Here is a 20,602-nt window from a genome sequence, read left to right on the forward strand (position 1 = left end):
ACATTTCTTTACAGTGAGCACGACTATTAATTTTAGTTATTATTCTTATGGACCTTTTCAGCCATTTGAAAATTGTGGTCAAGTTTTGTGCCTTTCATCACCAGAAAAGAATCCTGTAGCTAACAGCTGAGTATATGTAGGAATGTTATATCACATGGAGTGTTACAAACTGAGAGTAGAATGTTGAGAGCATAACAGGCTGAGGATGTTCGTTTTGCCAGTATCTTTGTGTGTTCATTCCATTTTAATTGACAGTCAGTACTCATCCCTACACACACACACACACACACACACACACACACACACACACACACACACACACACACACACAGTTTTTCGGGTAAGAGTTTGTTTAGTTGTATTTTATGATCAGCAGTGTAAAAAACCTTGGACAAGTTTATTAATATGCATTTACCTCATTCTGCTTAGACAAGAAGTTTAATAATGTGTAAAATTGTTTGTAAATAATTCAGACTTACCAGATAGTCCTGTAGCTAATACATACCTACTACAATGTCGGCAGCTCATCTGTTGTGTGCTGAACTTGGCAATTGACATACCTCAACATGAAAATGTTACTGTGTAATAGATTGATGTATAGCGTAATCTGAGATATTTATTCATCACTGCAATACCTTGTTTGTATGTTTTACTTCCAATTTTGCTGAAAATTGTGATGATTGATTAAATTCTAACCTTATAGAATGGAAGAGCAGCTAACTTTAGTTTCAAACCATCTTATTCGCTGAGCGAGGTGGCGTAGTGGTTAGACACTGGACTCGCATTCGGGAGGACGACGGTTCAATCCCGCGTCCGGCCATCCTGATTTAGGTTTTCCGTGATTTCCCTAAATCGCTCCAGGCAAATGCCGGGATGGTTCCTTTCAAAGGGCACAGCCGACTTCCTTCCCCGTCCTTCCCTAATCCGATGAGACCGATGACCTAGCTGTCTGGTCTCCTTCCCCAAACCAACCAACTTATTCGCTACCAACAGCCGACTCAAGATTTTTCATAATCAGTTCTCATCATTCATCATGCGAATTGTCACCAATGTGTGCTCACAATACAACTGATGCTATCACCATAAGCGCACCTTTACTGAATCCTGTACATTGTGGCTGTTATTACTGACTTTCCATGAAAATTTATTTCTGCCACACAGGCTTCCAATTGCTATGTAAGTCTTACTGTTATGAATGTATACTGAGAACATAGTTGTATTTAATAAGCAGTTAAATATAATTTAAAGTATGCTGCTGTACTTTTTGAACTGAGTTTTGGAGAATAACTAGGAATAAGCAGTTTTCCAGTTGGACATCTGTTTATTGCCTGCCTTATTTCACAACTCCGTCTGTCTCTCCAAATTTATCCTTCATTATCTTTCACAGCTTCTTCAGTGTATATATTGAATAACGTTGGGGATGGGCTACAAACCTATCTCACTCCATTCCATTTCAAATGTATTCGGTGACAAATAGATGCACGGATACGTTTGTGGTTTTCGTAAATTTTTGTTTAGTTGTATTTTATGATCAGCAGTGTAGCTACCCTTCCTAATGTGGTAGCTCTTTACTTCGAGGTGTACCTCGTGTACCAAACGTACGATCGCGTCAGGTGCTCATCACAGATTTTGGCACATACCGTCCCTCCAGCACATTCACCTGCTACAGAATTGACCTTTTACGTGCTACAGGGGCAGACGCACCAGCCGTGCCATCGCCTGCAATGTCGGAGGCGGCGCTGGTGCCAGCTGCACCACCGGTCGCGCAGCAGCAGAGTGCCACCTCAGCTGGTGCTACAGTCCAGACTCTGATCCCACGGCGCGCACCTGCCATGCCCAAACCTAAGTGGCACCCACCGTGGAAGCTGTACCGCGTCATCTCGGGTCACCTGGGCTGGGTGCGCTGTGCTGCCGTAGAGCCGGGAAATGAGTGGTTTGCGACGGGGTCAGCTGACAGGGTGATAAAGGTGGGCTGCAAACTGGCAATGCTGTGAGGAGTGTAGCGAACACTCTCTCTCTCTCTCTCTCTCTCTCTCTCTCTCTCTCTCTCTCTCTGAGGTGACTTACCGAACGAAAGCGCTGGCAGGTCGATAGACACACAAACAAACACAAACATACACACAAAATTCAAGCTTTCACAACAAACTGTTGCCTCATCAGGAAAGAGGGAAGGAGAGGGAAAGACGAAAGGAAGTGGGTTTTAAGGCAGAGGGTAAGGAGTCATTCCAATCCCGGGAGCGGAAAGACTTACCTTAGGGGGAAAAAAGGACAGGTATACACTCGCACACACACACACATATCCATCCACACATACAGACACAAGCAGACATATGTGGCTGTGTGAGGATGGAAGTTGTAGTACAACAAGCACACTCCCATCGTTAGCATTCTCCTCCTTTTCTTTTGAATGCTCCTTCTGAGTTTTTTTAAGGGTCTCGTTATGCGTTGATGATGTCCAGCTGATGAAGAAATTCAATGAAAATGTTGCCTTTTCGATACAAAAATACTTTTAAACTGGAAATCGTAGTTTTGAACTTTTTGGCAGGTGGGGGAATTGCTGTGATGCCACAGTGACGACTGTCTTTTTGTCTCGTGCACGTAATGAGCCACCCACATTTCACCTCCAGTCACAGTAGAGCTCAGAAAATCCTCTGAGTCACTCAAGAAACTTACAGGTACTATTGACCTGATTTTTCTTGTGCTGCTCTGTCAGCTGTTTTGGGACCCATTGTGTGCAGTTTCCGATATCTGTGTGTATGTCTTATAAGAGAGATCTAGAGAGTTGTGGAAACATCACAGAAATTTCATCCATTTCCAATAGTCTGTCCTCACGGACAGTTTCTTCCAATTTTTGCACCAACTCGTCACTCAGAGTAGGAGGTCTTTCACTCCTCTGTTTGTCACAAACATTTGTTCTGCTTCCACTACGCTCCCTACACCAGTTAAACACATTTGTTCCATTCATGAGATGTTTGCTTTAAACTGTTTTGATTTGCAAGAAAATTTTGGTACGAGTTATTCCTTCCAAGAGTGGGAAGAGAGTCACAACATGTGGCTCACACTTGGTGGGACTTCTTACTGACGTCTTTCACACAACTGGACACTACGACGTGAGTTCATGTACCTGTGTGTCCCTGCGATGCTCGCTCTGGTCAGTGTCTCCCTCTACAGCTCAGTGTTGCCAGTTCTCAAAAAAACAAAAAAGGACCACAGCGCATTTTGGTTGCCGTACACCTGCTTTCTGAACATGCCTTGTACGACATGTATGTGTCGTGTTATGACTTTGGAATAACTTATGTCACTGTATAGCAGAAGGACTTAAAAATAGAATGCTGTTTCACTATATGGTTCATATTTCGTGTAGGTTTTTGATTGAAAGTGGGAACAAAAATATAAATGTGAAAGCAACAGTAAAAATAAAATTCTTCCAGGGGTCACAGACTTCTTTTCCTGCCATGTTACATCACACTCTGTCAATGCTGAAGGGAGCAAAAATAGCATCTAGAGTCTATTTTTGAAACAAGACTCAAAGCATTATGGGGATCGTTGGTTTCATGGATTGAACAGAAATGTAAGTATAAAGATGTTCAGTGGCCACAGATTCTGTCCCGTAAAGTTTACATGACCTAATACTTTGCACACATTTAAGTGATCACATATATAGATACCATATTAATCCACACAAATCCACCTGATATGTAAGACTGAACACCTGAAACAAATAAATAAAACTAAAATAAAATAAATAATTGTTATATAAGTAGACTCAGACATGCTTCACCAACTTTTTGCCATAATCACTGGGTATTATTTATCCAGCTAATAATTTTTTCTACTTTAAAAAAAATTAAAAACTGAGTAAAGAATACCCACTGATGATGGTACAAAGGTGCTGAAATATGTTTAGGTTTATATAACAAACAGTTGTTTGCATAAGAGGTGGACTGGAAAGCCAGTAATTTTGTCTGTCAAGATGGTTATTACAAGACCTTCATACCAAATGATGAATAAGCAAACTTGGTGTTTCATTTGATATCAATAACAGTCATAGTAAAGTCTAACCAAAAATGAAATGTTCCCATTTAAAAATATATTTTGTGTGTGTGTGTGTGTGTGTGTGTGTGTGTGTGTGTGTGTGTGTGTTTAGGGGGGGGGGGGGGGGCAACATTTCACATCTCTTCCTAAACCGCTGGATTGATTTCAACAAAATTTGTTAGAAGAAGGGTAAAAGTCTAGATGAGGGCCAGTTGCTTCCTCACATGTTTCGTGCAGCAATGTTTTCAGTGCTTGTTGTAAGGTATGATGAGAAGGAAAGAGGATGTCTGCTACCGGGCCTATGCACCCAGTGAGGAGGCAGCAGACAGTTGGCATATTTTGAAGGAATATGGTCACAGTTTCACAACCAAACTGTCACAGTCCAATCCAACCTAAACCACGGGCTGTGATAAAGATATGTTTGTCATCACAACCAGGTTTGTTCCAACTTAACCAGAACCTGGTAATTTGTGACATACTCAGAAAAAAAGTCAGATATTTGTGACAATAAAGCTTAAAAATTTAATAGCTGCTTGTTTCACTCATGGCAATTTGTTCTTTACTAATATATCCCAACTTAACAACAACCTCACAGTTTTTAACACATTCAGAAAAAAATTGCCAAATGTTTGTGACAATAGCAAAGAAGAAAATAGTTTCTATTTTGGCACTAGAAATTAGTTGCCTTTTATGTCACCTCTCATTAGTTAAGTGAATGTATCTTCCCACTGACTCTGTGAAATTGTCGTATTGCAAACCTGTGAGCACTGTAGAAGTATCGCTGTGACTGTCACTGCCCCAGATCTGAAACACTGTGGGGATAAGACCCGTGTACCTCCTGTAGAGATGAGGGTGAAAAGCATAGCACTTTCAACCAATTATGATATAAACATGACCCGTCATTTGTATAAAAAATGCTGTAGGAAAACGATACCCCTACTGCCCCTAGGAGTGGGATGGGGATTAGAAAGAGGACATGTAAAAATGTTAAAAAATGGCCTGTCGAAATTACTTTCATGTATTTACTTGCTTCGGAATACTTTAAAACTGCAAAGCTCAATCTGTCCTTATTTGTGTCATTTGACAGGTCAAGCAGGTCGTGAGAATGAGCACTACAACAAGCCAATAATTTTGCCATTGTCTTTGGAAACCGAATATTATGCCACACAGATGAATACATTTCTCAGGATTGAGGTGAAACTACATAATGAATTTTAATATACAGATACAACTATAGATGAAATACAGGTACAGATATATGTGAAACACATTAAAAATATGTGAAATATGCATAGCACATACTTCCGCAACTGAAGCCACTGGCAAAAGGCCGGTATTTTCTAATAGCACTAACACATGTCCAATTATACGTAAAAATATTGTGGTTCAAAATTTGTTCGTTAAATATTAACCTGTAAGTTTGCACACAAAATGTTTAGATCTGGGACCTGGCATCTGGGCAGTTGAAAGTGTCCCTGACGGGCCACATCAGCAGCGTGCGTGGGCTGGCCGTGTCGGCGCGACACCCATATCTCTTCAGCTGCGGAGAGGACCGCCAGGTCAAGTGCTGGGATCTTGAGTACAATAAGGTGAGTGAGTTTATGTACACTTGCGATAAGAGATGCATAAAACTGAGTGGTGAAGCTGAATGCACCCCATCTGTAAGGCAAGTGGGATATCTATCTGTTCAGTGTTGGAATACAGTTGACTGCAATGCTACCAGAATGCCTTCCCCTGCTTTCATTAGCTCATTTACAGCCCTTGTCTGTGGATAAGTTCATATCTTCACCATTATTGTTACTTACTTGTTTACAACTGTTGTGTTGTTAATACCAGGTACTTATTATTAACCCGACAGTGTTTCAGGTGCTGCAGTGTGGCCTGTATACATTGCAGGGTGCTGAAGCGTCGTAGGTATAAAATTTCCACTTTCTGGCACAGGTGAAAATCTGGTGCTGTAAGGAGTCAGAATGTGATGTGGCTGCAGGAAAACGGAGAAACAGTCACACACATGAAAAAATGATGGTGGTTCTAGCACATTTATAAGGATTTCCTCACGATTTACAACACGTGTTCAGTACGGTCTCCCGGCTCAGCAACATGCTGCGTCCATAGTGTGGCACAGTCGACAGTTCCTTGCAGAACATTTGGTGTTATCAGACTGATATGTCATTGTGTGCTGTTTTTTATATCAGGAAGAGTCAGGATACAACCCTGATAGACACAGTCTCTCAGATATCCACACAACAAGTAACCACACAGATTTAGGTCAGTGGATCTGGGAAGCCACACATCTTGAACTCGCCCAGAGATGATGCGGTCACTACCGAAGGTTTCCCTAAGCAAATCTTTCACCTGGCAAGTGAAATGTGGTGTCATTCTTGCAAAGGTTGAATCACGTGTTGCACAAAGAGGTGCTTATAACGTGCAGATGTCACTGTACAACTAACATTCCCACGAGTTTTCACCTCCTCAAACAGAAACGGACTGAGAATGAAGGAACTTGTGAAATCGTGCCACACAGTTGCAGTATATGTTCCTGTACAACATATGGTGGAGTAGAACCTCATATGTGACAGTTCTGTGTATTCACAACACTGTGCAGAGTAAAATGTGCCTTGTCTTTCCAAAGGATATTCCCTAGCCACATCTCATGTCATCCAATCCATATCCACGTGTGCCAAAGAACAGAAGACACGCATTTTGAATCTTGTAGGGATACCAGTGTAAAATGCGCCACAAAATCTTTTGACCTGCTGACCAACGGAGAGACAATTCTCGTGACACAGCTTTATCACTGGCTGCAGGATATGAGGCACGTGTCGCACCGTCGACTATAGCTACAGCAGCTCCCATGGGAATGGGCTGCTTCCCTCTCCCTGCCGCACCACATAATTCACCTGCTTCTTAAAATTTCTTGATCATATTCTTACCCCATTCATTGACAAGGGCCTCTTCACGGCTGTTTCCTTCGAGTATATTCCTGCACTGCTGTGTTTGTGTTGCTGCCCTTCCAATAAAACAACTTTACTGCCAGTGCACAGTCTTTCTTCTCAATAGCCACTGCATTTTGTATGGAAAACTTCAATATTCTTAACCCTGTACACCAACAGTCGCTTTGTAAAAGAAATCTACTCGCATCGACAAGTTACAAACAGCTTACTGACATCAAAACAAGAAATATTTCACACTCTGACTGCTTAGAGCACCATATTTTCACGTGATGGCAGAAAGTGAAACTAGAATTTATTTTTTTGCATACTCCTCGAGTGCACTGATTAATGAAAATACCACAGTGTTTCAGCATCCTACGACATATACAACCTCCACAGCAGTTTACAGAACTACATCAGTTTAATTATGACTACACAGTACATGCCCTCTCTGCTAGACCATATATTTTTAATTTTTTATCATACAAACTGCTAGACATAAAAAAGTGCAAACTGTCAACCCAGGCAGTTGTTAAGATAGGGGCTTTAATTTCGACAGGAGTTCCGTTTGAACGCTGTCTGGATTTAGGTCTTACTCAGTTTCTCACAATCACTTAATCCTAGAATACTGTAGGAAGGAAATGTTATGTTGCTGCTAAACCACCGTAAAATTTACTAATCCAAATTTTATTTAGAGGAAGTCATAATTTATGGGCTATGCATTAGTTGATCACCATTATTAGATTTCCAGTGGTATGTTAATATCAAATTAAGTACAAAATGTCTCATTTTATACCCTAGTATGGTCATAATTTTTTCAAGGGTTTAGTAATCTAGGTTTAACAGGAATGGCCCTCAAAAAGGACCTGACTGATTGCCTGCTGTACTCTTTCCCAATCCCACCACACCTCTTAACGGACTAGGAAGTGGTGGCGCATTAAAGCATTATCTCCTTCTGTTCGATACGAATCAGTTTTTTAAATAGGAGGATCGTCTGCTTTTATGACATTCCTGGTTTTGAATTTGCAGGTAATCCGGCACTACCACGGCCACCTGAGTGCCGTCTACACATTGGCACTGCACCCTAACATCGACGTGCTGGCGACGGCGGGACGCGACGCGACGTGCCGCATCTGGGATATGCGCACCAAGGCGAACGTGCACACACTTACTGGCCACACCAACACAGTTGCCTCTGTCATCTGCCAGTCCGCTGAGCCACAGGTCCGTATTGACTGCTCGTTGTATCTCACTTTGCACGAGAATGGAGTGCTCGTTTGTCCTAATCCATTTCCTTGACCTGCCAGTATTGGAGATGGTGACTCCTCAGTAGAATCTGTAACTACTGTGTGTTCCGTATTGAGGTGATACGCGATTTCTCTATAAGTTTCTTTACTGTGACTGTGTACCGTGGAGGGTCTCTTCCATCGTGAGCTATTGTACTAGGTACATATATATCTAGTGTTTGGTGAACAAAAATGTTATGAGTTGCTCTTTGAGATAAAGTGCTACTGCCTCTTCATCACGTAATATTCTGTACCAGTTTCAGTGGGAACTGCCTAAAAGAGGTCGGATCTTTTTATTGCAATTAGATCCAGTACATTTGTGTCATGAGTGAGCTTCCAAACTATCTGTTCTAAGTAGTTTTCAGAGAAGGCATTTAGTTCTGTTTCACAGGCTGTAATGCCAAGATAACTACTTAGAAAGACAGTTATTCTGCCTTATGATGACAGAATGAGAAAGGAACGTGCATACCAGTGAAATGAGGTTGTCTCTAAAGTTCTTGGTTACATCTTTTGTTTGATGGAAAGGTCCAATAACAAGTCTATGCCTATCCTCTGTACTGAGTCTTCCCCAAATAATCTTGTATAAGCTAAAATTTATATCTGGTTGGATTAGAGTTTATTTTCTACTGTGATAAATGTGCCAACCGTGTTTCCCTTTAGCCTATCCTTCCAGTATAAACTTAAATTTACCACAAATATCTCACTGCTATCAGTTGCATGTTTCAACCAGTTTGCTGTTGGTAGTATGTACAAGTTCCATTGTTTCGTAGAAGGCTTCAACTTCCACACTTTGTTCACATTCTTTGGCGCTCGGTCAGTAGGATTTTAATCTTTTTGATCCCTGGGGGGGTTATTTCTTTTAATCTCATCGTAATACTTTGGGGTGTCCTTCAGCTATCATTATTCAGAATGAATGGATAGTCATGTAAGCTAAACAAAAGTTATATGCATTCCACACACTGTCAGTCACCTAGTTAGTGGCCTCTGATGTGTAGTGCACCATTGACCCATTTATGGGGTCCTTACAATTCTCATTCTTGTGGCCTAGCTTGCCATAGACCATATTGTTTTTTCTACAAACGTAATTTTTAAGTGCATGTATAAACATTGAAAGATTTGTATGAAATCTATTCACAGTTGCAAATATGGACAACCATCAACTATCTAATGGAATGATGACAATGAAAATATGCGCCACACTGGGACTCGAACCTAGAAGTCCCGCTTATCACGAGGGCCTTTCCATGAGGCTGTCCGAACATGTGTCATGGCCAGATACAAACTTCCATATGTCATAAATCGTGTGTGTACGACCTGACTCGTATATCCATTATGTACATTCCTGTGTAGGGGAGACATTTACTTAGTGTCGACAAATAAATGCAATATTGCAGTACCTGTTTTGCACAGAAGGAACATTGCAGCATACTTCTGAACAACACAGGCACTGCAATATCATATTCAGAGATCTAACTTCCACTCTCAAGGCTGGTAGATTTTTGGGGTAGTCCATACAGTGACACAGAGGTCCATTGCTGCTGACTTCTTCTGTAACAGGCAGGAGTACTGTCTTCGCCAGATGCGTCTCTCGTGAACATTTTGTGTCATTTTGCCAATGTACAAACTGCTATAATTAATTAAAAAAATTTTCTAGGTATGGTGCCACACCATATTGTAAAACAACTGTTGCTGTTGTTGTTGCTGCAATCTTCAGTCCAAAGACTGGCATGATGCAGTTCTCTGTACTCCTCTATCCTGTGCAAGTATCTTCATTTCCGAATAACTACAGCAACCTGCATTCGTTTGAACCTGCGTACTGTATTCAAGTCTTTGTGCACATCTGTAGTTTTTACTCTCCACATTTTTCTTCATTACTGAACTGACAGTTCCTTTATGCTCCAGAATGTGTCGTATCAACTTGTCCCTTCTTTTACTCAGGTTCTCCCATAAATTTCTTTTCTCACCAATTCAGTTCAGTCCCTCCTCATTAGTCATTTGACTTACTCACCAGATCTTCAGCATTCTTTTGTAACACCTCATTTTGAATACTTCTCTTCTCATTTGAACTGTTTGCTGTACACATGTCACTTCCGTGCAAGGCTATGCTCCACACAGATACCTTCATAAAAGACTTTGTAAAACTTGAATTTATATTAGATGTTAACAAATTTCTCTTTTTCAGTAATGCCTTTCTTTCTGATGCCAGTCTAAATTTTATACTCTACTTTGGCCACCATCAGTGAAGCAGAACTCACTGTCTTAGTTTTAATGTGCCATTCCCAAGTCTAATTGCCTCAGTGTCACCTGATTTAGTTCAACTACATTCCATTACCCTTGTTTTACTTTTGTTGATGTTCATCTGATAAACTCTTTTCAGGATACTAAAACAACTATTACTGGATAAAACTGACACTTAAAAATGCTTTTACATTAACTGGCTGTGGCCACAGAAGCCTACACATTTATAATTGCCATTCCTCCTGAGAGTAATCTGGTACGCATCTGTCTTTTGAAGAGGTGAACAACCCTTGCAGAACCGAGTAGGACTGCAGTCTTCACAGGAGAGTGGAAGATCACTCCGATATGGCATATCTCGAGTATCTGCCCTACCTTTGAGAGAAAAGAGCACCTGAGTACAGCAGAAATGTAGTCGACCCAAAAGTATCGCCCTCGTCCTTGCAGTCATGAACGTGCATCCTCGGTCATATGTCGAACACCTTGTGAATATGTTGCCGGAAATATGCATTTGATTTGAAGATGCTCTTCCCCGAGTGCAGGTTTGTCGTGTGGTGATTCTTCATCTGGAAACCTGTGTATCAAAGCATTAAGGGTGCCAGCAGAGTGTGAAAGGTGTTAGTAGTTAGCTGGCTTATTAGGTATGTAGTGACATGTTGCATAGATAATCTGAATTATGTTTTAGTGGAATGACGTGAACTGAGTCAGTTCACAGAATAATTATATGTAACTAGTTTTAGTGATATGAATATAATAGAGGGAAACATTCCACGTGGGAAAAATATATCTAAAAACAAAGATTATGTGACTTACCAAACGAAAGTGCTGGCAGGTCGATAGACACACAAACAAACACAAACATACACACAAAATTCAAGCTTTCGCAACAAACGGTAGCTTCAAAACTGCCCAAACTCTTTGCCTTTACAAATGTCTGCTTGTGTTTGTGTATGTGTGGATGGATATGTGTGTGTGTGCGAGTGTATACCTGTCCTTTTTTCCCTCTAAGGTAAGTCTTTCCGCTCCCGGGATTGGAATGACTCCTTACCTCTCCCTTAAAACCCACATCCTTTCATCTTTCCCTCTCCTTCCCTCTTTCCTGATGAAGCATCCGTTTGTTGCGAAAGCTTGAATTTTGTGTGTATGTTTGTGTTGGTTTGTGTGTCTATCGACCTGCCAGCACTTTTGTTTGGTAAGTCACATCATCTTTGTTTTTAGATATAACTAGTTTTAGTGAATGACTGCGCACTAGCTATGTACGTGTTCCTAAATCGCAAACTTGACATAAATTTAACATTTATGAAAATACTATTTTTCAGTCGTACTCGTGCAACTACACTAGAAACTAAATTTTTTGCACACTGCCTGTTTAAAAAAAATTTGTGTACGGAATAAGAGGTGGTCTCCAGAAGAAATTATTTTAAATTAAATTAAAACTTGCTTTATTACTTGTCAGACATATTATATTATTGAGCAGATGATCAACAATTTTTGTCAATGTATAGTGAACTTCTGAGCCACTGACATTTTTAATAATGATTGATTAATGTCACTTTTTCTTATAGTGTTATAGGTACGGACATTGTTATTCTTCTCAAATTGTAAAAATAGATTTGCCTGCATAAGTTTATGATATACTACTTGTTGTACTTTGTACGACAGATAAGAATGTCTTGAAATTCAATGCTGAAACTACACACACAACGAGAAACAGAGAATCCCTGAAAATTAAAAAAAAGAATGTGTTTAGTCACTCCTCCTGCAGGTGACTATTTAAATTTAAGGAACAAAAAGTTACTGTCAGTAGTATGCCACTTAATGATGCAACACCATTCCCTATCAGTGTACAAGACCAGTGACTCCTGGTGATTGAGTTATGTCCATGTGGGTACAAACAGGCTTTAGCAGACTGGTGTTAATTGAGTGTGCTAGTATTTTACTTCTGCCTTTTTGACAGCTATCTTACTTGTCCCACAGTGCTGCTAGCTGTTGTTCTTGATGTAGCACCAAGTGGGGTAGCACAGTCATTAGCGGATTTGGATTCAGGCAGATGCCGAGATGGTTCCTTTGAAAAGGCACGGCTGATTTCCTTCTCCATCCTTCCCTAATCTGCATTTGTGCTCCGTCTCCAAATGACCCCATTGTCAACAGGACATTAAACACTGATCTCCATTCCTGATGTAGGCTTCTGAACACAAAAGGCAAATGGATCAATTAATATAGCACTCAGATTTTTTTCCAGTAACTGATATTACGCACAAGCGAATACCTTTACTCTCAATTGCAAAGCAATTTCGTATATTATCCAGTACATTTGAAGATTTGACTTTAGACATAATGTTTGAGCCAGTGTACAGATAATGTTTGCTTATATTATTTTTCAGTTAAGTACAGGCAAATAATTATTTTGTATTTATGAGAATAAACATCTGGAAAGAAGTCCATGATATGGAGGACAGATGATGCAAATAAAAATTTTAAAGCTTTCTTATTCTCAAAATTTTTTTTTAACTTTTGCAACACTGGTTACATGTCGACCAAGTGTAATGTCAAAGACAATTAACTCTATTCAAAACTGTTAATATTCTCAAGAAAGTTACGGATTTGGACAGTACGAGGGTTGTACCAAAAGTAAGGTTCCCAATGCGCTACAGCCTCGAGGGAAGGTGCTAGGCTAAGTTGACAACAGTGCCATGTGTTGTGGTTCCCCCACTCTCGAGCCCGCCCATCTATGATTCTCTATGTCGCTCAGTGTTGGCTTGGCGGCCATCAGAGATGGAAGTGTTGATCGCTGCTCTCGCCAAGTGCGAGGTTCAAGCAGTAATTCGGTTTCTCCACGCGAGAAAGTTACCATCCGTGGAGATTCATTGGCAACTGACTGAGGCTTATGGTTAAGGGTGCATGTCTGTTCAGCACGTCCGCAAATGGTGCAAGACTTTTTCTTGAGGGTTGCACAGAGGTTCACAATGAAGAACGGAGTGGAAGACCGCCAGTTTCGGATATGATTGTGGAGAATATCAACAGTGAGCTGCTCAAAGTTGGGTGGGTCCCTGTCCGTGAACTTGTTGAATGCATTCCTGAAGCTTCCCACAGCACAATTGAAAGAACTTTAACAGAAACATTGGGTTTTCGCAAGATGTGTGCTCGCTGGGTCCCCCAGATGCTGATTGATGGACACAAGGAGCAACACCTTGACTGGCTCACAGGTTTCTTCAACAGTGTGAGGGGGGAGGGGGGGGGCAACAAGGAGAAGTTGTTGGACTCTGTCATCATGGGAGATGAAATGTGGGTGTTTCATTACACCCCCAAAACAAAACAACAATCTCATCAGTGGTGTCACTCCACTTCACTGCCACCAAAGAAATTCCAACAAACGCAGTCGGCAGGAAAGGTTATGGCGACTGTGTTTTGGGATCGGAAGGGGGTACTCCTCATTGATTTCATGCAACCTGGGATGACAGTAAGCTCAGACAGATATTGTGAAACATTGACCAAACTCCAGCGAGCAATCCAGAATTGCTGCAGAGGATGACTGACGGAGGCAGTAGTGCTTCTTCACGACCACACATGACCCCATGTCGCCCATCAAACAAAGGAGCTTTTGAAGAAATTTGGGTGTACTGTTATGCCCTATCCCCCATACAGCAATTATCACCTCTTCCCCAAGCTAAAGGAACACTTAGGTGGCAAATGCTTCCAGAGCGACCATGAATTCCGAGCAGAGGTCACACGTGTCCTCAACAAGTTGGCGGGAGACTTCTTCAACTTAGGAATGCAAAAGCTGGAGGACTGTCCTCAAAAGTGTGTCAAAAAAATTGGAGAGTATGTTGAAAAATAGACAAAAGTGTAAGCTCTTCAACAATGTATACATTAATAACAATAAACAATATTTTCTATTTGTAAAAAATATGGGAACCTTACTTTTGGTACAACCCTCATATTTAAATGGAATAGCTGATGCAGTGCATTTTGGAATCTGGTGAGAGAAAATCAGTAGTGAGAAAAATGGAGAAACTGAAAAGAAGGCAGGTGTGTATACAAACGAGGCTTGCTGATGCTTGTAAGGATTTTCACTCCTGAGGACTTTTGTAATGATTTTGTGGTCATAATTGTACTTTACTATTAATTTTTTTCTCTCGGCATTAAAAAAGTAAATGCACGCATCACACTTTGCAGTGAACTTTGTTCTCATTATCCAAGTGACAGATTTCTTTCGCTCAGTCTGAAGACTTTTGTAATGATTTTGTGGTCGTAATTGTACTTTACTATTAATTTTTTCTCTCAGCATTAAAAAAGTAAATGCACACATCACACTTTTCAGTGTACTTTGTTCTCATTATCCAATTGACGGATTTCTTTCGCTCTGTCTGTGCAGATTGTGACCGGCAGCCATGATTGCACTATAAGGCTGTGGGACTTGGCCGCTGGCAAGTCGAGGGCCACATTGACCAACCACAAGAAGAGTGTCCGTGCACTCGTCTTCCACCCGACAGTGTAAGTACATCTGAGTAATTGTATAACTAGATCCCTCCCTGACTGCTGCCTTCTATGCATCGGATCATTTTTGAAACAGATTTCGGCACAGCGCACGACAAAAACTTTGCAGTTTGTCTGTGCTCCATTCAAATTTTTGGAAGGGTAGCAGAGTATCCCTTGCCTCAGGTAACAGAAACTCTACATAGAATGGCAAAGATATTCGGGTGACCCATCAGTTGGCCAGCTGTGAGAATGACAGAAGACTCACAGCCCAAAGTCTGTTTTCATTCTGTAACTTCTTATTGCTCGTGTAGAGCAGTGGCTCAGTGCTGACATTCAAGGTGACAAATCCTTTGATGCCGAGTTCGATCGGAGATCAGTATGAGGACTTTCGTGTCACTTATCACCTCTGACAGTGAGTTGTTAATGTAAGAAGAGGCTAGGTTGTGCTTTGATGGGAGTGCACATTAAACTTTAGATACCTCAGTGGGTGTCCGCAGACATTTATCTGAGCAATGACAAAATTCTAAATTGCCATTCTTCATACAACTTAGTCGTAGAATTTGAAGAGATATTGTGCCTGAAGAATTAAATTTGACAATTTGTGTCCAAAGCAATTGATATTTATTCACTCAGTGTATTTTTTCAAATAAATTACTTTGATAAAACATAATGACAATATTATGAAAAGGAAAGATCGCTACTTAGCATATAGTGGAGATATTGAGTCACAGACAGGCACAACAGAAAGACTGCTAAAAAAGAGAGGTTTATACACACACACACACACACACACACAAACACGCGTGCATGTTCATGCAAGCACAAGTGACACACACGACCACTGTCTCTGGCCACCAAGACTGGACTGCAAGCAGCTGTGTGTGATGAGGAGAAGCAATGTGAGATGGTGGGGGTAAGGACTAGGCTCGGGTGAGGAGGGGGAGTGATAGCGTGATAGTTGTGGGGGACAGTAAAGTGCTGCATGTGGGAGCATATATGGCCGAGATGGGCAGCCAGAAGGGAGGAGGGTGGGGAAAGTCGTAAAGGAGAGATGTAAAAAGACTGTGGGTGCTGTGTAGTGCTGGAGTGCGAGGTGGACAAAGTCACACTTGCGCAGTTCAGAAGAGCTGATATTGATGGAGCAGTCATTGTTGTGAAGAACTTTGTGTTGGCCAGTGTACTCAACAACTGGGTAGTCCAGCAGTTCGTATGTAGCCATTTGTGCAAACAGACAACTTGTTGGTTTTCAGTCCCACATAGAATGCGCCATTGTGGTTGCAGCTTAGCTTGTAGATCATATGGCTTCTTTCACAAGTAGCTGTGCTGTTGATGGGAAAAGTGATGCTTTGACCGTAGTGGAGTAGGTGGTGGTGGTGGTGGTAGTTGGAGAATATATGAGACAGGTATTGCATGCAGGTCTATTACAGGGATATGAGCCATGAGGCAAGGAATTGGGAACCGGGTGGAGTAGGGACAGACAAGGATATTAGGTAGGTTGGGTGAGCAGCAGAATATGTTGTGGTGGTGGTGGTGGTGGGGGGGGGGGGGGGTTGAAAAGATAGCAGGTAGGATATTCTTCATTTCAGGGGGCATAACTACATGTAGTTGAAACTTTGGTGGAGATCATGATTCAGTTGCTCCAGTCCTGGGTGGCACTGAGTCACGAGGGGAATAATCCTTTTCGGCCAGACAAAGGGGCTTTGGAAGGTGGTGGGTGATTGGAGAGATAAGGCACAGGAGATCTGTTTCTGTACCAGATTGGGAGGGTAATTTTGGTCTGTGAAGGCCCCAGCGAGACCCTCAGTATATTTGGAAAGGGATTACTCGTAAGTACAGATGCAACAGTGACAGGTTGGTAGGCTGTATGGGAGGGACTTCATGGCATGGAATGGGTGACAGCTGTTGAAGTGGAGGTATTGCTGGTGGTTGTTAGGTCTGATATGGACAGAGGTACTGATGTAGCCATCTTTGAGGTGGGGTTCAACATCGACGAAGGTGGCTTCTTGTGTTGAGGAGGACCAGGTGAAGAAAATGGAGGAAAAGGCATTGAGGTTCTGGAGGATTGTGGATACGGTGACCTCACTCTCAATCCAGCACAAAGATATCGTCAGTGAATCTGAATCAGATGAGGATTTTGGGATTCTGGGTGGTATGGAAGGATTCCTTTAGATGGCCTGTGAATAGTTTGGCAAAGGATGGTGCCGTGCATGTGCCCATCACCATATTACAGAGTTGTTTGTAGTTAATGCATTCAAAGCTGAAGTAATTTTGAGTGAAGATATATTTGGTCTTGGTGACGGGAAGGGGGTTATAAGTTAGGAATCCCTTGGGCATTGAGAAATATAGTACCACCCAGGACTGGGGCAACTGAATCTGCCAGGGTTTTAACTGCATCTCATTGTGCTCTGAAATGAAGAATATCCTAACCACTATCTGTCCCAGTCCTCCCATAGTGGTATTCTGCTACCTGTTGTACCTACACAATATCCTGCACAACCCCTGCTCCCAAACCCTTGCCTCGTGGCATATATCCCTGCTATACACCTAGATTTAAGACCTGTCCCACACATCCTCCCACCATCACTTACTCCAGTCCTGTCATAGGCATCTCGTACCTCATCAAAGGCAGGGCTACCTGTGAAAGCTGTCATGTGATCTGCAAGCTAAGTTGCAACCACTATGCTGTGTTCTACATGCGCATGACAACCAACAGGCTTTCTGTCTGCACAACTAGCCACCAACAAACTGTGCCCAAGAAAGAGATGGGCCGCCCAGTTGCTGAGCACTCTGCCCAACACAACATTCTTCACTTCAATGACTGCTTCACAACCTGTGCCATCTGGCTCCTTCCTATTATCACTTGTTTTTTTGAACTGCACAGGTGGAAACTCTCCCTGCAATATAGCCTATGTTCCAGTAACCCTCCTGGCCTCAACCTTTGCTAGGTCCCCCTAACCCATTCCGTGCTCCAACTCCAGCACTGCACAACCTTCTGTTACACAACTGCACCCGCAGTTTTTTTACTCCTCTCAGTTACTCCCAGTCTGTCCTCGGTGGCCAGAGGCAGAGGTTTTGTGTGTGTGTGTGTGTGTGTGTGTGTGTGTGTGTGTGTGTGTCGTGTTGCTGGTATAATTGAAGTTGATCAGAATGTTGTATGAAAGCTACATTTTTGGATGGTCACGTAAAGTGTAATTTAGGACCAGTATTCAGCTAGACAACAGTGGGGAATCTCTCAGTGTGACCCAAAACTGTCTCGGCTCCCCATTTTGACATGTTAATGTGCAGCAGTGTCTTAATGTGAGACATTGCTGAAACTGCCACCACACCAATGAAGTGACACACTTTCTTGTGGCTAGCCAGATAAACACTGTTTGTATGTATTAAACCTGGCCCCTAGAAACGATGGTGTTAATGTATAGGATCCCACTTCTGACACCAATGTTAACATCTATGATCCCACTTCTGGTCACCAATGTTAATGTATACAGGCAGGGAAGTGGGGAGGAGGTTGTTACACATGCCCCGTGAAGACAGTCTGCCGGAGGTCGAGCGGTCAGGATTTGAGAGTGGGCATCCGGGGCTGCCGTTAAATGACACAACAGGAAATCAGGTACAATAAAGAGGATATACTTCAATGTACGGTGTACAGGGGGCACGCCTAGGGTCGGATGTTACCAGGCTTAGGCCAGTTCCCCCTGCGGGTTCGGGGGTAAGACTAGGCCCGCGGTATTCCTGCCTATCGTAAGAGGCGACTGAAAGGAGTCTCAAACTTTTCGGCCTTATGTGATGGTCCCCTCTTGGGTTTGACCTCCATTTTTCCAAATTTCCGTTGTTAGTGCGTGCCATTTGGGGAAGGACGCCTTACACGGTGTTTTTCTATTGGTCCATCATGCACCGCCATCTTGCATGCTACCTCTTGTCGTGTGGCGGGATTTACACCCAACGTCTTCTGGGTTGCCGCCTTCTCGTCTTGTGCGCAATCCCCTTCTTAGCGCCCACGACAACTGTGGACCCTTTCGACACCTAAAATCCAGCACGGTAGCGTCTGTTGTGGTGGGGTTGTCATGTACCCTCTTGGTGGTAGCCCCCTGACCACACAGGGATCGCACTACAGATGCCAGAGCTGTTTCCTCCCCATGCATGCCAAGGAGTATGTGCCCATCTTGTCTGGGGCACGGGGACTCCGGGCAACGGGATATCGGCCAGGTACCTGTTGCTTTGGCTGGGTGGTGCCCTTGGGGAGAGCCCTCGTTCGGAGTAGGTGGCATCTGGGCGGATGGGGTGCAGTGAAGTGCAATAAATCACACCAAGCTGGTGGTCGCACGGCCACCAGCGTCTCTAAGTGAGGCAGAGTTGAGTTTGATGCTGCGCAATATGACCCTCAGTCGTTCCCCTCGTTGGCTGCGCCGTGGGAGGAACGCAGATCTAGTGCCAAGCGGGAGCCTTATGTGCCACAATACTTTGTCTGCAGCAGGACTGATGGTGACTCCTTTCTTATGACGAAGCCTCTGTTTTTTGTGGAACACCTGGAGGATACGTTTGCGGGAGTGGCGGGGTTGTCTAAAATGAAGAATGGGTCCATCCTCCTCAAGACGTCCTCCCCAGCCCAGTCACGAGCGTTGCTCTTGTGTGATAGGCTGGGTGACGTCCCTGTTACTGCCACTCCCCACAGTAGCTTAAATATGGTCCAGGGGATTATTTACCATCGTGACCTATTGTTACAATCCGATGACAAGCTGAGAGCCGACTTGGAACGACGTGGTGTACATTTTGTCCGTCGTGTACATAGAGGACCCAAGACTAACAGGGTGGCCACCGGTGCCTTTATCTTGGCCTTCGAGGGTGATGTCTTGCCCGAGAAGGTCAAGGTAATGGTTTACCGTTGTGACGTCAAGCCATACGTCCCTCCCCCGATGCGGTGCTTCCAGTGCTGGAAGTTTGGGCATATGTCCTCCCGTTGCCCATCCAGCGCCACATGTCGAGATTGCGGACGCCCCTCTCATTCCGATTCTCCATGTGCGCCTCCGCCTGTATGTGTCAACTGTGGGGAGCACCACTCTCCATGCTCGCCGGATTGCCGTGTTCTTCATAAGGAGCGAAAGATAATGGAATTTAAGACCCTGGACCGGCTTACTTATCGAGAGGCAAAATTGAAATATGAAAGGTTGTATCCTGCTTTCCTTTGAACATCTTATGCTGCAGCCACGTTATCGTCGCCCTCGCAAGCGACGGTTGTCGCCTCATGTGTGCCACCTTCAGTGGGCCCTCGGGGCCGTGCATCTCTGTCTGCCCCCCTCGTGTCTGGGGGCAAGCCTTCCTCTGTTGCCCCCTTAGCAGTTGGGGGCAAACCCTCTTCTGTCACTCCTCCCACGCTTCCTTCGGGAGTGACATCTGCTCCAAAACTGGGGGGCTCGATCCCTCCCCCTCTTTCTCTGCCGGCGTTGCCTCTGCCAGTTCCTCTCTCGCGGGAGGGGTCCCTCGGGGCTCTCCCTTCCTCCTTTTCTTCTCCTACCCAGCCGGATGTCAGCCAGTGGCTGAAGGTTCCACCACCTGCTGGTCGTAGGGCTTCTGCGTCATCGTCAGCTTCCGACGCTCCTTCAGAGAAGCTCTCCCAGCCCTCTAACCCTAAGGACA

General features: G+C 43.3%; 1 protein-coding gene across 1 annotated transcript in view; it reads left to right on the forward strand.

Annotated features, from left to right (window-relative positions):
* Nucleotides 1–20,602, forward strand: part of LOC126428120 (pleiotropic regulator 1) — a 46,450-nt gene that overhangs the window by 6,936 nt on the left and 18,912 nt on the right. The window contains exons 4-7 of the mRNA XM_050090026.1: nt 1,693–1,967; nt 5,475–5,624; nt 7,998–8,192; nt 14,865–14,983. Coding sequence (XP_049945983.1) covers nt 1,693–1,967; nt 5,475–5,624; nt 7,998–8,192; nt 14,865–14,983 — 739 coding nt within the window. The remainder of the gene's footprint in view (nt 1–1,692; nt 1,968–5,474; nt 5,625–7,997; nt 8,193–14,864; nt 14,984–20,602) is intronic.

Source organism: Schistocerca serialis, chromosome 12, assembly GCF_023864345.2.
Source record: "Schistocerca serialis cubense isolate TAMUIC-IGC-003099 chromosome 12, iqSchSeri2.2, whole genome shotgun sequence".
NCBI lineage: Eukaryota > Metazoa > Arthropoda > Insecta > Orthoptera > Acrididae > Schistocerca > Schistocerca serialis.